At 43.4% G+C, this 14,542-nt stretch overlaps 1 protein-coding gene across 2 annotated transcripts in view; it reads left to right on the top strand.

Annotated features, from left to right (window-relative positions):
• Positions 1-14,542, top strand: part of LOC8050669 — a 51,307-nt gene that overhangs the window by 5,160 nt on the left and 31,605 nt on the right. The window contains exons 1-2 of one of the 2 annotated variants that reach the window (XM_040221318.3): positions 10,123-10,195; positions 10,920-11,105. In XM_040221318.3, coding sequence (XP_040077252.1) covers positions 10,937-11,105 — 169 coding nt within the window. In that variant the 5' untranslated portion in view covers positions 10,123-10,195; positions 10,920-10,936. Of the gene's footprint in view, positions 1-10,122; positions 10,196-10,919; positions 11,106-14,542 lie in introns of those variants that run through there. The other variant, XM_029994088.4, reaches the window with a different exon arrangement.

Genomic DNA, 14,542 nt, shown 5'->3' with positions numbered 1-14,542 from the left:
TATTGGCGGTGATTTCACTTTTCCAGCCGTTGCAAGGAATGATGAAAACTTCAGGGGTGTCACTGGTGGTGAACTTTATACCAAGTTTTTCAGCTTATTGGACAATTTTTCACTTGAACAGTTTGTTACTAAGCCCACACACAATGATGATATTGACATATTTGGATCTTTTACTTTGTAACACTTCTAGAATTGTTAAGAACATGCACACTGTCTCAGGAATTAGTGACCATAAAGCTGTTGTGTCTGAGGTCAATTTAAATTGTGTAAGCAAGAGCAAATCACGTGAACGAATGGCATTTCTTTATGACCGAGCAGATTTTGCAAAAATGAACTCTGCTCTCAAATTTTATCTTCCAGTTTTTTAAACTTTAACTGCTTGAGCAGCAATGATCTATGGACAAAACTAAAGGAAAATATTTAGCTTGCAGGAAGAGTGTCCCATCGCTTCTGCTTGTGCCAAAACGAGCATGTGACAAGCCATGGTTTACACGTGGGTTGCATGTATTGCTCAACAAAAAATGAAGGGCTTATCTTAAAGGCGGGGGCTCAAAATTTTCTTCAGCGTGGCAGAAGATTCCCCCTCTTTTCTTTTTTTCCTCCTCCATTTTCCTCCTCGCTTTTTACGGCCTTCTCGCACGAGTGCTAATGGGCTTACCGGCCCCCCGACAAAATCTCTGTAACCCTTCAAGGTTCTCTGCTTCAATCCCAAACACCAGGGATTAGTTAGGCAGACTGGATATGAGCTCGGAAGGGTTCGAGCTGGTTCGCTTTTCTTCTTGTTTTCTTTTTTTTTTTGCTCTTTTTCTGCAGTTCTAAAACACACTCAGATAGTCAACACCAACTAGCCCAACAACAAGTTCTTTTACATTCCGATACTTTCGCATGCGGCCACACACGCTACACCGCCGCATATTTATCTCGAGTCAACGGAACTTGAACATCACAGCAGAAGGAAAAAAGATGGGTATTTTTATCCGAACTTTGAGCTCTACCCAGAGAGTTGAAAATTTGTCGTTCTAAAAACGGCACACTGAAGAGTGATTATATCACTATTGCGTTTTTTTTTTTGTTTTTGTCTTTTGTACAAAGTAATAATCATGCGTAATTACAAGTCAAAGGTATTGCAGTCAGAGGGACCCAGTATGACCATTTCTGGGGCATAATATATAGGTTCGTACTACAGGTGTTTTCTAGAGTGACGGCTGCCTCGTTGAAGCTACTAAGAAGAGTAAAAACAAACTTCCATAAAAACTGAAACGGTTTATGGTATATTTCATCTATCTTCAGCCTTTGAAAAAAATTTCTTCGTGGCCAAACGTGCATTTAGTTTCTGTCGACACATGTAACTGAAAACTTGACACCCGACAAATATCTTGCGTATCAGCAAAGAGAACGGGAAACACGGAGATAGAACCGCAAAATCACAATTTTTTTCGCGTAAAATAGTGCAACTAGCAATATTATGCCACTAGCAATATTATGCCATTTATTAAAAGACAGCAGGTATTACGAAGTTTTCATTCTCTTCTGTTCGCATTTGTTCGCTGATGAAGAAACGGAATGCCCAGATATCCTCTGCAGCCCTTACATAATTGTTTGGGGCTTTGTCAGGGTGGGCGAAGGCCATCTCCAAAAAAACCCAGGAGTTCGGAAGGTGTACTACCGCAAGTTTTGGGGCTGCTTGGCTAATTTAGGCGTCTGGCGTTCCCCGCCTACTTAGAAAAGAAGCGGAACAGCGGTCAGCTCAACGTCGTCACCAAGCGGGAAATCATGCCGAAATGTGTCCTTGAACACGTGCGAGATCTTTACCCGAACCCAGCCGGGATTCGCCACAATTAATCTACGAAAAAAATTATAAAAAGGGGTAGGCTTAAACGATTTGGCAGTTTTTGAATATAGTCATGCGGACTAACTGTCCACAAGTACGGAAAGAAATGCAGTAGAGATGCAGAGCTCTATTGTGTTCTTTATGTCCATACTTGTCTTTCGCGCTGTACGCCAATTAAAATTAATTCTGCAATATCTGTAGATTATGCCTGGTTATGTTGTCTTTAAAAGAAAAGTAATCAAGCAAGGTCGGTATCGTGCCACAATTTGTGCATATACAATTTTATGTGGAATTCAAATTCAAAACAGTACTTCCGCGGGAAATAATGCATCCGTCGTTCTTCGTCTTCCTGAAGCTATGAACTACCGATCCCGGCTACAGGACTTTTGGGTCCACAAAATATCACGCTCAGTAGAAAATTCGCCTTTTCTACCAAAAGTACTGAAAATTATTTATTTTTCAAACAGGTCGGGTGGTGATGCGTGTTTGAGTGTAGAACCATTGACTGGGCACTGGTTTGCGCCAAGAGTGCAGTGCTTCCTTTCATGCTGCCCGCGACGAGTGTTGAAATTTGAATATAGTAGAAATAAAATCAACTGACACCCTTAGAATTATTTTAAACTTGCGCTTTTTTCAGGCATTAAGATTTTTATCGTACCTTTTATTCATTGTCGTCTTCGATGAGGGAACAACTTGCCGAGGAGGCCGCGCTGTCCGCGTACGCGCCTTGACAGATAAGGTCGCGAATGCATTTCACGAATCTTTAAAGACCAAGCATAAAAATGAAAGACGCAGCCACTTTACACCAATGAATTAAGCCAACTTTATGTTTTGGGTAGACGTCTTGCGAGAGTTGCAGTATTTTTAATTATGCCTAATAAATTAAATGTTTAGGACTAAGTACCAAACTTTTTTAGATGTATTAAGAACCAAAATGTCAATTGGAAAGTTCTAGAGCTGCTTGAGAAACACCCGAATTAGCTGTTTGCAGCGTGATGCGGCTCGCGTGGCTTCCTTCTGACTAGTAATAAAGCTTATGAAACATGACAAAATACCCCGTAATAAAGCGCCCGCCCCATCATAAACTCAATTTCGAATGTCCCGGGATTTGTTTTCATAGGCCGAAAAAAAAAAAAGAGATGCATGCAAGACGCGTGCCCCACGCTTTATGTATATCAGAAAAGAACTGCCCTCTATTTTATATACAACGTTTATTTTTTTTTTTTTACCTACTAGATATTAGAAAAAAACGTGGAAATTAACGTTTTGTGGATGTGAGCTAAACGGCCAGGCGAAGATTGGGTTCAAGAAAGAACGCAACAAAAACCGACTGATTACCTAACATTTGTTAATAAACTTTTTGAATATAAAAGAAAACGGGATAGTTGATTTATAAATTTGTTGGGCGTAATCGAAAGCCACCAAATTGTCCAGTGAAAATTAGCGCCATTGCGGTTTGTGTAGGTGAGTTATACGGCCAGGCGAGGATTAGGTTCAATAACGAACGCAACTAAAACCGACCGATTGCCTAAAATTCGCTACTTAACCTTTTAATTAGAAAAGAAAACGGCATCTTGTATTTAGAAAGTTGTTGGCCATAATCGCAAGCCACCAAACCGTCTATTCTTAAAAAGATGTAACGCACGTACACTATTATACGGCGTCCTCCTAAATTGGGCGCGAAAATATAGTTCTGATTTTATGTGGGCTCCATCTCCGCGTAGCATAGCCTAACGCCATGAAGCTAAAGCGACAAATCATGCGCATCGCTGTGACAACGCCACTGTAGAAGGGGCGAGGAGTCCGGTGGCCGAAAAGATTGCGGTAACACGATTCGCGTCCAAATTAGGCTTTTTAGGACGCCGTGAGCCACTTCACGTCCACTACATCTCTTTAAAAATGAATGATTTGGTGTTTTGATGACTATAGATAAGGCACAAACCGCAATTGCGTAACTCTGACGTCTTTTTTAGAAAAATGTCTAGTCGTTAAAAAAAATCGCCCTGTATAAGCACGATTGTAAGGCAGTTCTTTACGTCCGGCGACATCATTACGGCATGGAAGGAGACGTTGACCACAGATCATACTCTGCGTATGATCTGTGGTCACTGTTTTTTTTTTTTCGTACGAGAATGAGCAAACATTTGATACCAAATAAAATAGATTTAGCATTCACCAAATTCGGCTTGTTTACTTGATTCAAATCGATATTTGATTTGATTACACTTATTTTGTACCCGCACACGCCTACTTTATTCCCTAATGAGTTACAAGTAATAATTACATTGTTTTTTTGTTGTTTTTTTTTTGTCGTGCGAGGTCATCACAATTTATTATTAACAATCGGAGCTATGCGATTACGCGGAGGAGGCGCATTTGAAGATATTCAAAATTGTTCTGAATACACAAACAACTTCAAACGTCTTGCTGTTTGGGTCGTTTCCTAGACGCAGGACCAATAATAAAGTCAGCACCTTATAGACGAGACTATTTCTATCAACTCAACGCGCAAACACGATGTGAAGCGTGTCTGCGTACGTTGGAAAAGAGATACTGGCGAGCAAACCATAGCGTCGAATGTCCATGCATCAAAATGTCCGTGCACCGAAATATCCGCTCACCGAAAAGTCCCACACCGAAAAGTCTTTGCAGCAAAAAGTCCGTACACTGAAATGTCTGTGCACCAAAGAGTCCGCACCGAAATGCCCTACAGCAAAACGCTCTGCACCGAAAAGTGCTAGACCCACTGCGGATGGGATCCTCTGTCACCTCTGCCGGTTTACGAACCATGATGATTCAGAACCACTGGTCTATGGAGCGCCATCCCTGATATACAGAAAACGCCGCTCGTACTTCCCGTTGTCGCCATGAATCCGCCTAGACAACAAAAGATGCCAAATCAGATATTTATATTAAAATTGATACTTCAATGACTACTTATTTGAGCAGAACAAGGCATTTGTGCTCTCACAACAGCAAAGAATCGTCTTCCAAACCAATGCTAAAAAAGAGCCAATGCAACTCGTTGGGAAGAGCAAGTGCCAAGCTCGCTCAAAACAGCTACTCGGTTGGTTCAGGTCCTTGTCGCAGGTGTGCCGGCTGGCTTCTCGATAATCTTTTCAAATCCTTGAAGCTTTCATTTCCTCCACCCCAAACTTGTAAAAAAAACAAAAAACAAACAGGCAGCTGGCAAAAAAATACAAAAAAAGTCGGAAAATGGCGAGGAGGAAACGAGAGGCGATTTCCTCCTTTCACAGTGGCGAGAAGGAAAGTGAGAGTCGGGTTCCTTCTCTCTGCTTGCGGGCCGGCCTTTAAATTTCATGAGACATGGCTTCCGAGTGATCTCGCTAAACTAAAAGAATTTGGAAGAGTGGTTCAAGACAGGTTGGAGCAAGGCTATGTTCCTTCTCAATTTAGAAAATAACATTTGGCATTTCCCAAAGGAGTTTTAGTAATATGTCTGTAGTGATGGTAAACATAATTCTTCTGTTTCGACGCTCGGGCAAAACTATACTTTATACCCAGTTTTTCAGCTTATTGGACAAAAAGGTGGAGCATTTCAATTTATACTTTTGGTTGGTTTTTACATCTTGTCCGTCGCGTTTGGTACATGTCAATGTTCCAGCGGCAACCAACGGGATGCATAAAGTTGGATTTGGTGTGTCTGGAATTTTAAATCAATTGAGTAACTTAGACACAACTAAATTGGCTGGTCCAGATATATTCCTGCATCTATTCTGAAATCTTGTTTTAGTTCCTCTTTCTTTTACTTTTATTGTATTGTTAGAAAAATTGCTGTGTGAATCTTTTCTGCCTTCTCATTGGAAGCTTGCTCGAGTAATGCCAGCGCATAAAAGTGGTCGTAGAAACAGTGTTGGAAATTATTGACTGATATCGCTGACAAGCATTTCTTGCAAGATAATGAAACACATTGTTTATAGTAACATCATCATTAATCTTACCACGTTTAAACTTTTTGCTCCCCTTGCAACACGGATTCCGTTGGGGCTATTAGCGGCGAGATCTTTTAGTGGCGCCCTCCTACGGTTCCCCCTTGTGATGTCATTACCTTGCAAACAACAAGTTCGATGGTGTTTGTAAATAGCATGGTGGAAGCTTGAAATCATTGCGCTCTCAAAGGAACACTGCCAACACCGTCAAAATTAAAGTTCTTTCATTCCTCTTATTTCCGTCGATGATAAATCCTTTTCTGACGTCATAGTCAGCGTTCGGCCAATCCTGGAAGGCCGACCACAGCGGCGCTTTCGGTCGCGCACGTCGCCAATTCTTGTAGCACACAACTAGTTGAATGTATTCATCGCCTTTTTATGGCACTCGGCAAGCTACAGAGTGTTGATTGTATATTTCTTGATTTCAGCAAGGCCTTTGATGTCGTTCATCATGATCTTTTAATTTTTAAGCTCAACACCTATAAAATTGATGACAAAGTTTGTGAACGGGTTAGTGAGTATTTGTTGTTCAGGAAGCAATATGTGATTTTAAATGGCTTCCAATCTCATATGGTTGACATCACTTCAGGTGTGCCGCAAGGCTTTGTTCTGGGACCACTTTTGCTTCTTATCTATATAAATGATATTGCTCTTGATATTTGTGCTACCATTAGAATGTTTGCAGATGCTCGTGTAGTATTAGAGGGGTTAATAATGCACATGATAGCCTGATTTTGCAAAAAGACTTGGAAAACATTGAATCATGCTGTCAGGCATGGCAAATGACTCTGAACATTAAAACAAACTGTACACGTCAGCTTTAAAAGAAAAGTATTAGTGCCAGTATTTAGTTATTCACTAAATGGAAGAGTCCTAGGACTGTTAATGAACTTAAATATCTGGGTGTGTACTTCACTTCAGATCTGTGGTGGAATGCACATGTTGACTACATTTCCCCGAAGGCCTCGCGTATGCTTGACTTTTTGTGCCGAAATTTTAAATTTGTACCCCAGTCGCTCAAAGAAGCAATTTATTTTTGCATGTTCGTTCTATTCTTGAGTATGCTTGTGTTGTCTGGGACCCTCATATCAAGTTATCTATTAAAAAAATATTGAAATAATTCTAAATACAGCTGTAAGGTTTGTTTAAAGAAATTACGATTGGTGACTTAGTATGACGGAATGTAAACACAAGCTAACATGGCCATTATTAAGTGATCATACTAAGCTCCTCCCTCTCAAATTCTTTCGCAATATTTATTAACCCCTTAAAGGCCCCCTTTTTTTTTCCGGAAAGTAACCTAAAAGTGCCTTATTTTTTAGTATTTAGAAGTTTTATTCCTCTAGTAATACAGATAAAATTTCAGAAGTTTATTATGCAAAAATTGGCGGCGGTGAAAAAAAAATGCGCCAACTTAAATGAGTGCTGCCATCTATGATCAGTGCTGCAAACTACTCGGACGAGCCTAGCTCATGCATGGAATTGAGGGCTATCGAAAAAACCACTGGACGAGATGAGCTCGTCCATGGCATTTTTAGCCAAAAAGCGGCCAACGAGCTCGGCCTGTCCAAGGCACTTAGATGGTTAAGAAAAAAATGATGTAGAAAAGGATGAATATATGAAAGTCCCTTTTTATGTATCCCGTAGAAATCACACTGTCTTAAAAATTAGAGAGATCTACGACATGGTGGGACACTCTTTTTGTTGAGACCACGTGTGATTGGAATTTCCTTCCATCACGCACGGTCACTATAACTTAAAATGATGCCTTGGAAACATTCTTGTCGACAGACTAAAAAAACAGTATCAGCTGGAGCTCTCTCACTTATAGAAGTGATGGTGATGGATATATAGGACACATTTTGTATAGTTTTTATATATTTTTATTTTTAATTATATTTATTCATATATTACTCATTAATATAATTATTTTATGTTTATACTTCTTAAATCGGTGTGATTTTATATAGCCACAAATGTTTACAATTTTTGTTCTAATTTTTGCACAGATTCCAAGTTTAGCATATAAATTTGACAAACTGCTTTCAGACATTAGTGTAAAAAATTTTTTCTTCTAAAGAACAGCTTATTGGCTACATTTTGACATATCATAATGAGCCACATGTCGAATAGCTATTAAAATATTTTTGTCCATCCCTCAAAAATCATGGTATATAACTAGACGTGGCCGCAAACTCCTTGCAAACCTGAGGTTGGAAGATCGAACCAAGGGGTTTGAAAGGTTCACAAAATTTCGAAATGTCAAACATGTTACATAAAAATTTCTACGACTTTCGAAATTCTGAATTTTTGGCATTAAAAAATTTAATTGTTTTCAAACTTCAAATTTTTCGCACTATGAAATTCAACATTTTCTAACTTTCGAGCTTATCACACTACGAAATTTGATGATTTTCAAAGTTTAGAATTTAGTAAGTTCAAAAGTTTGACGAACTTCAAACTTCTGAACAGGACTTTGACAAAGTTTGAACTAAGTTCACCCCCATAGGTTTGAGGCAACCACTATAAATAACACAAGATGTCAGTTTGTGAAGTGGAGTTAAAGTTGCACTAGAGTTTTACTTAGCTAATCATACCACAAACAACTCGCTTGTAAAGCGCTAAATGATCACTTTGGGGTGGCCTTGGCCTCATACTTCACACCTTTTAGAGCGCAGCTCTTAAGCGCCCGTTTCCGGCTTGAGCGACGTCGACATTAATGTAACCACGCCGTGCATTATGGGTAAATTTCCCTGCTGAATTTAGCGGAAAAATTTCACCGCAAAACTTACTGGAAAAAATTCCCCGCAAAATTTAGCAGAAAAAATTCCCCGCTAAATTTAGCGGAAAACTTTTCCTGGTACATTAGGTGGAAAAAATTCCCCCTAAATTTAGCGGAAAAAATTCTTGCTAAATTTAGCTGAAAAAATTCTTGCTAAATTTAGCGGAAAAATTTTCCCGCTAAATTTAGCGGAAACATTTTCCCGCTAAATTTAGTGGAAAATTTTCTCTGCTACGTTTAGCGGAAAAAATTCTGCGCTATATTTAGTGAAAAAATTTCCCCGCTAAATTTTGCGGAAAAATTTCCCCACTAAATTTAGCGGAAAAGACTCCCCGCTAAATCTAGGGGAAAAAATTCCTCTCTAAATTTAGCTGGAAATTTTCTCTGCTGAATTTAGTGGCAAAATTTCCCCGCTAAATTTAGCAGAAAAATTTCCCCTAAATGGGAGGCGAGCAGGAGACAATCGGGGCCATAGCCTCCTCTTCGTACCTTCCCCTCCCCCTCCTCCTCCTCAAGAGCTGCGCTCTAATTCGGCATTACTGGGGATTGTAAACATCTTTTATTTTTCTTTCAACTTCCGCACAAAGCCTCTCCCACGTGCAACTCCGTAGGTTGCGCCAAGGTAACCTGTGGGCCAACGGATGCCTGATTTGCAGGCTTGAAATTCAACTGAGGTGCTTTGCTAGGAGTGTCCTTCATAGCATTAGTTGTTTCTTAATGCAAGTCCCCCGATTTCTTTGAGTCAAGAAAGGCGCGTGCAGAGCGCGACGCCGATGCACTGCAGCGAACGCTGAATCGGCTGTTAGTTCATTATCATTAGTAACCGGCTGCATTTTAGAGCAGCCAATATCTCCATTTGTTGAAGAAGAAAAGCTCCAGGCAGCAGCAATATGTTCACCCTGATAACAACCGGTCGTGACCTGATCAGCAGTATTTTAGGGGGCCAGGTGGTCCCCTAATTTAGTCTGGTTGAATTCTCCTTGACCTTGGCTTGTGTCGGGTGCTGTGCCTGTGTTCAGTGTTTTCTCCATCCCACGAGTCGTCCCATCAAAAATAAACGCCCAGAGCAACTAAAAATTTTCGGGAAGCCTGAATGCCTTTATGTAGTATCAGGTTGAAATGAAAGGCGATCACCGGAGCGCGTGCCACTCCGTACATCCTGCGCCACCTGTCAGCGATCGGGGGAACCCTCGGCGCATGCGCTGTTCAAGTTGAGGGTGCGAGGCTGCGTGTCCTACTGTTAGGTGCTCAGCTCCCGGCTGGCGCATTTGTGCTTCTCCGCGGCGCCGCTGAGGGTGCTCAAAGCCGTCGCCGCTGGGGTTCAAGCTCCTGGCTGCCATCGCCGCGCGCTCGCCGAGCGAGCGGCAGCGAGGAGCCGACATTCGGAAGCCCCGCCGGAACCGCCGTGCTCCGCGAGCGCGCGGCGATGGCAGCCAGGAACTTGAACCGCAGCGGGAACGGCTTAGAGCACCCTCAGCGGCGCTGCAGAGGAGCACAGGTGCGCCAGCCGGGAGCTGAGCACCTAACAGTAGGACACGCAGCCTTGCACCCTCAACTTGAACAGCGCATGCGCCGAGGGTTCCCCCGATCGCTGACAGGTGGCGCAGGATGTACGGAGCGGCACGCGCTCCGGTGATCGCCTTTCATTTCAACCTGATAGTACATGCAATGTCCTGTATATTTAGTTGTCTTAATCGAGCATTGCATTTAGGCGACATTTGATCAAATTGCTACTAGTTTGCAAATAAGTAGGAAGTACATTCACCTGACTGCCTCGGGGCTTTTCTATGAACCATTCAACCAGTTCAACGCTTGTTCCATCGGTGGCGGCAAATAACGAGTAATGCAGGTAGTACCACAGTACAAAGAAGGAAGGAATGTATTCATGGCATAAAAGAAATGGGCAATGTTTTCAGTAAAATTTGTAGCATATTTCACTTTTTTTTTTAGATGAATTCATTAAAATTTTGTTTGAAACTGCAGAATTTTCTCTCCATCTGCGAAGTTCAATGATTTCAAACTTAAAATCAAACTTATACCTCAATAAAATTTTAAATCTTAATTTTTTAATTTGAATCTTAGATAAATTTGAAATCTTAAGAATTTTTCTAATGGTCTGCCAAAATATTTAAAATCTTCGAATGCAACCCTTTGGAAACCTTGGCATTTTCTAATTATTTGAATTTAAACCTCGGCGGGGTTCTAAAGCTGCAAACATTTCTAATATGAATCTTACCAAAGATTAGAAATTTTCTAAACCTTTCGAACTCAAACTTCAGGAGGTTTGCGGCATTCCTAGGTATAACTCTTGCCTTCGCTGTGCTAATGCATTAACCTGCTGACCCCCTCTTTCCAGTGTCCTACCATGCTAGCATGGTGCACCAGATCTCACGCCTCAGAGGCTTCCAGGTGCTTTGTGACCTGGTGTCCTGTCCTGACCAAGAGTGCCGCCTCAGTGCCATTGTTTGCATGCTGCAGTCCTGCCGCCACCACCTTGGACATGCTGCTCTCTCGGAGGCGGGATGTGTTCCCGCGGTGCTCGGTAGGTTGGGCCACTTTTTGGTGGCAGTGGTTCACAGCAAGTTTATTGCACTGAAGACGATAAGCTTATCGTCTAGAGGTCAGGAACACCCTTGTTGCAAAAAGCAGTCTCGCCACTAATACCAGTGCGCGTAAAGTTCTGAATTGGGTACAGGCCCTGAAAATCCTTGAATTTTAATCAACAAAGTGCCGCATGGATGATCAAATAATGCAATCCAGAATTGGGAAAAATAGGCTCAATGCTTTAGCTATTCCAGTAGGCATATTTTAAAGGCACTGGTAGCGAGTGACATTGCTTACATTGTTATTTAAACAACCTCACAAAAACTAAAAAGTGCAAATATGGTCAGTGTTCATGATAGTGCAGACACCACTTCGAAAGTTTATTCCTTTTTGTCATCTGGTAAAATATATTAAAGCACTTTATCTTAAAACAAGGGTGTTGTGCATAATACGAGCAGTGGCGGATCCAAGGAGGGAACGGGGGGGGCGATCGCCCCCCCCCCGGGGTTCTTCGTCAACTCGAAGAAAAAACGTAAGCAATCGACGCGAGAAACAAAAGATAAAAACAGTGGTGGGTGAACGCACCAGCTGGGCGCTTCCAAAGTGGGGTTTATCTCCGTCAAGGTCACGGTACGTCTTCCCGACAGGGATGGCGCCAGGAGTTTCGAAGTGGAGAGACAGTGGGGAGGCGCACCAAATATCAGGGTCCTCGACTGCAGGCACACTTCCAAACAAGGCCAGCACGTCGAGCACGAAGGGAAAATACCTTCAACATGTCTAGTCCCCTTTCTCTCTCTGTCTCCCTCTCTCTCTTTGGGGGCTGTCTGCGAAAAATTTGTGCCCTGAAAGCTCCCAAACACAGACGTCAAGCAGCCTTTCTCAAGGGTAGCGGATTATCCTTCCTCTCTAGCGGCCGCCTTTTCATCACTTTTCGTTTGATGGTTTCTTCGTGGTTCTGGGCTTGTCTTTTGGCATGTCTTTTTTGGCTTGCTTTGAGATGCTGTCGCCCACGGGCTCACTAAAGGTATCTTATTGGCACGGTGTGCTCATTGCCAAGGCAGATGCGGAGGGGCCGTACCGGGAGGAGACGTTCCAGTTGGGGGAGGGGGATGCAGCTTGTACAACCAGGTGACCAATTTCTCTTCTTCTCAACTGAGAGAGGAAGCAGATGCTCTGGGTACAGTGTAGTCTGGGTCCGAGGTTCTCCTGAAGACGCTCCGGATTTCTCCACGACCTTGGCTTAAGCATAAGCCCGCTTACGTCCTCGCCTCCATCCCTCACTGAGGATCAGCGCCGCAGCGCGGAACACAGAAAGAAGCCGACGAGCGCCAGTAGGGGGAGATCTTTCCTCTAATGGGCTTCATACTGCCTGCGGTACGACTTCTCGTGGCGGGAAACTAATAAAAGAAAGATAAACGGTACGAGCACTCTAAAGGCTGGAGGCTGCTTACACGGGGTCCTCAAGCCGACGCCGTAGGCATTTATTTGTATACAATGCCGTTTCAACTTAGGGTGGCGGGACATATTTTAGGTAAGGCGCCCGCTACCCCTTGTCTCCCCTTGGCGCCGTCTTTTCCAGTTAAACGTGGCTTCTGTGAATTGACGGCAGAGCTTTCGCGCGGCTTTGCAGGAGCGAATATGTGTGTGTCAAACGGACTTGGGGAAAACGAGCCCTTTCGAAGATGCGGCTACACATACATTAAATAGACAGTGCCTGTGCCCGTTCGAGTGAACACCGACTCCCAAACATCCATGCTGCAGTCGTGATCGGCCTTTAGCCCAGTTGAGATTCGCCGACCTTACAACCGCTCTGCCCTATTATATCTCTGCACCTGTCCTCTCAACCCTGACGAATGAGCTAACTACCCAGAAACAAGTAAGTGTTCCTTTGATACAGAAAATATCCAGACGAAGTGCAATCGAATATAATTTGGAAGGATCCATTGCTGGTTTAAGGTCTTGTATAAGTTCAAAAGTTATAGTTGCCGAACTGCAACATGCTTTCAAAAATATTCAACGATTATTCACTTTCGTTCTCTCGAGTTGCATCCAGAACACGTGGAAACACGAGTTTGGGTTGGCAATGCCGCATGTGCTGCGCTCTGGACATTCCAAATATACGGCGAACAACCGACGAACTTGCATGGCAGCATTCGTTTCGCTCGCTGCGTCAACAGTGTTTTGACGCCGCGAGCAGCGTCGAAGCCGCCAGGCCATTTTTGTCGCTTGTTTGCGCTGTACTCGCTCCGCTGATTTAAGCCGCTCTTCCCTTTGCCGCAGCAGTTGAGCACTAGCTCCAACCAGAATGTCTGCCAGGCAATGTCTTTAAGCTGCCCTAAATCGACTGCTCACGTAGTGTCGGTCTGAAACCCAAGTTTGAGAAAGGATAGTATCACCACAATTTTCGAGATACTTACCTCTAGCGTGGTCACCCGAAAGGTTTTAATTCAAAGAGTTCATCCCCGACAGGTAAACCTATACAAAAGCTCTCAAGATCTATATTATGTTATCAGAGTTTAGTTAAAACGATAACTCCACAAAAAATATAAACACCCCCTCCCTCCCCCCCCCCCCCGCCGTTTTACACTGAGGAACCGCCCCCCCTAAAATGGAGGTCTGGATCCGCCCCTGAATACGAGCAACATTCCGCCACTTTGTGGAACTCCTTACGGTGCCACTCGGGCGCTCACGTAATGCCGCCGTCCCACCGCCGCGGCTTCCAGAGATAGGGTTACCCGAGCCGCCCGTGACGCGAGCAGGCTGGGCCGTACGAATATCGTGGGAGTAAAAGCAGCTCATACTCAGCCACCGATGGTAGTAGACACCCTCTATATACGGGCCGAGACGCCCAACTTAACATTGGCGACGAGCAGCTAGATCCGAACCTACGAAGCATGACTTCTACAGTGGGACACCAGGCCACAAGTCATGACGACGGAGTGGACAATTGAAGTTTTCACGGGCAAGTGCTGGTCTTCCTGGAGTGAGCAGCTGAGCGTCTACTTCGAGGCCAACTCGATCACCGATCCGGTGAAGAAACATGCACTTTTACTAACCCTGTGTGGCGCGGAGACGTTTGAGACTGTTCATGCTCTAGTTTCCCCAAGAACACCAGGAGATGTCAGTTTTGAAGAACTGGTCTCAACCCGGAGAACGCACTTCAATCCTCGACCGTCTGAACTTTATAGTCGCTACGAATTCCAGCGTCGAGATCAACAGCAAGGCGAGTCGATTAGCAGCTACGTAGCGGCACTAAAGAAACTTGCAGCCGACTGCAATTTGGGAATAGTGACAACCGCAACCACGACTTCCGTATCGACAATGGGTGTATCGGGCCAAGCAGCCACGATGATGCCCGTACATACCACCAGCCTGCCACTAGATGTCATGCTATATGTGACAGGTTTATATGTTGTGTAAAAGATGAGTTCCTGC

The sequence above is a fragment of the Ixodes scapularis genome, unplaced genomic scaffold, assembly GCF_016920785.2.
Source record: "Ixodes scapularis isolate PalLabHiFi unplaced genomic scaffold, ASM1692078v2 PGA_scaffold3__209_contigs__length_174095766, whole genome shotgun sequence".
Classification (NCBI taxonomy): Eukaryota; Metazoa; Arthropoda; class Arachnida; order Ixodida; family Ixodidae; genus Ixodes; species Ixodes scapularis.
Note: the sequence above shows the minus strand (reverse complement) of the source record. Positions and strands in the feature narration are given on the sequence as shown.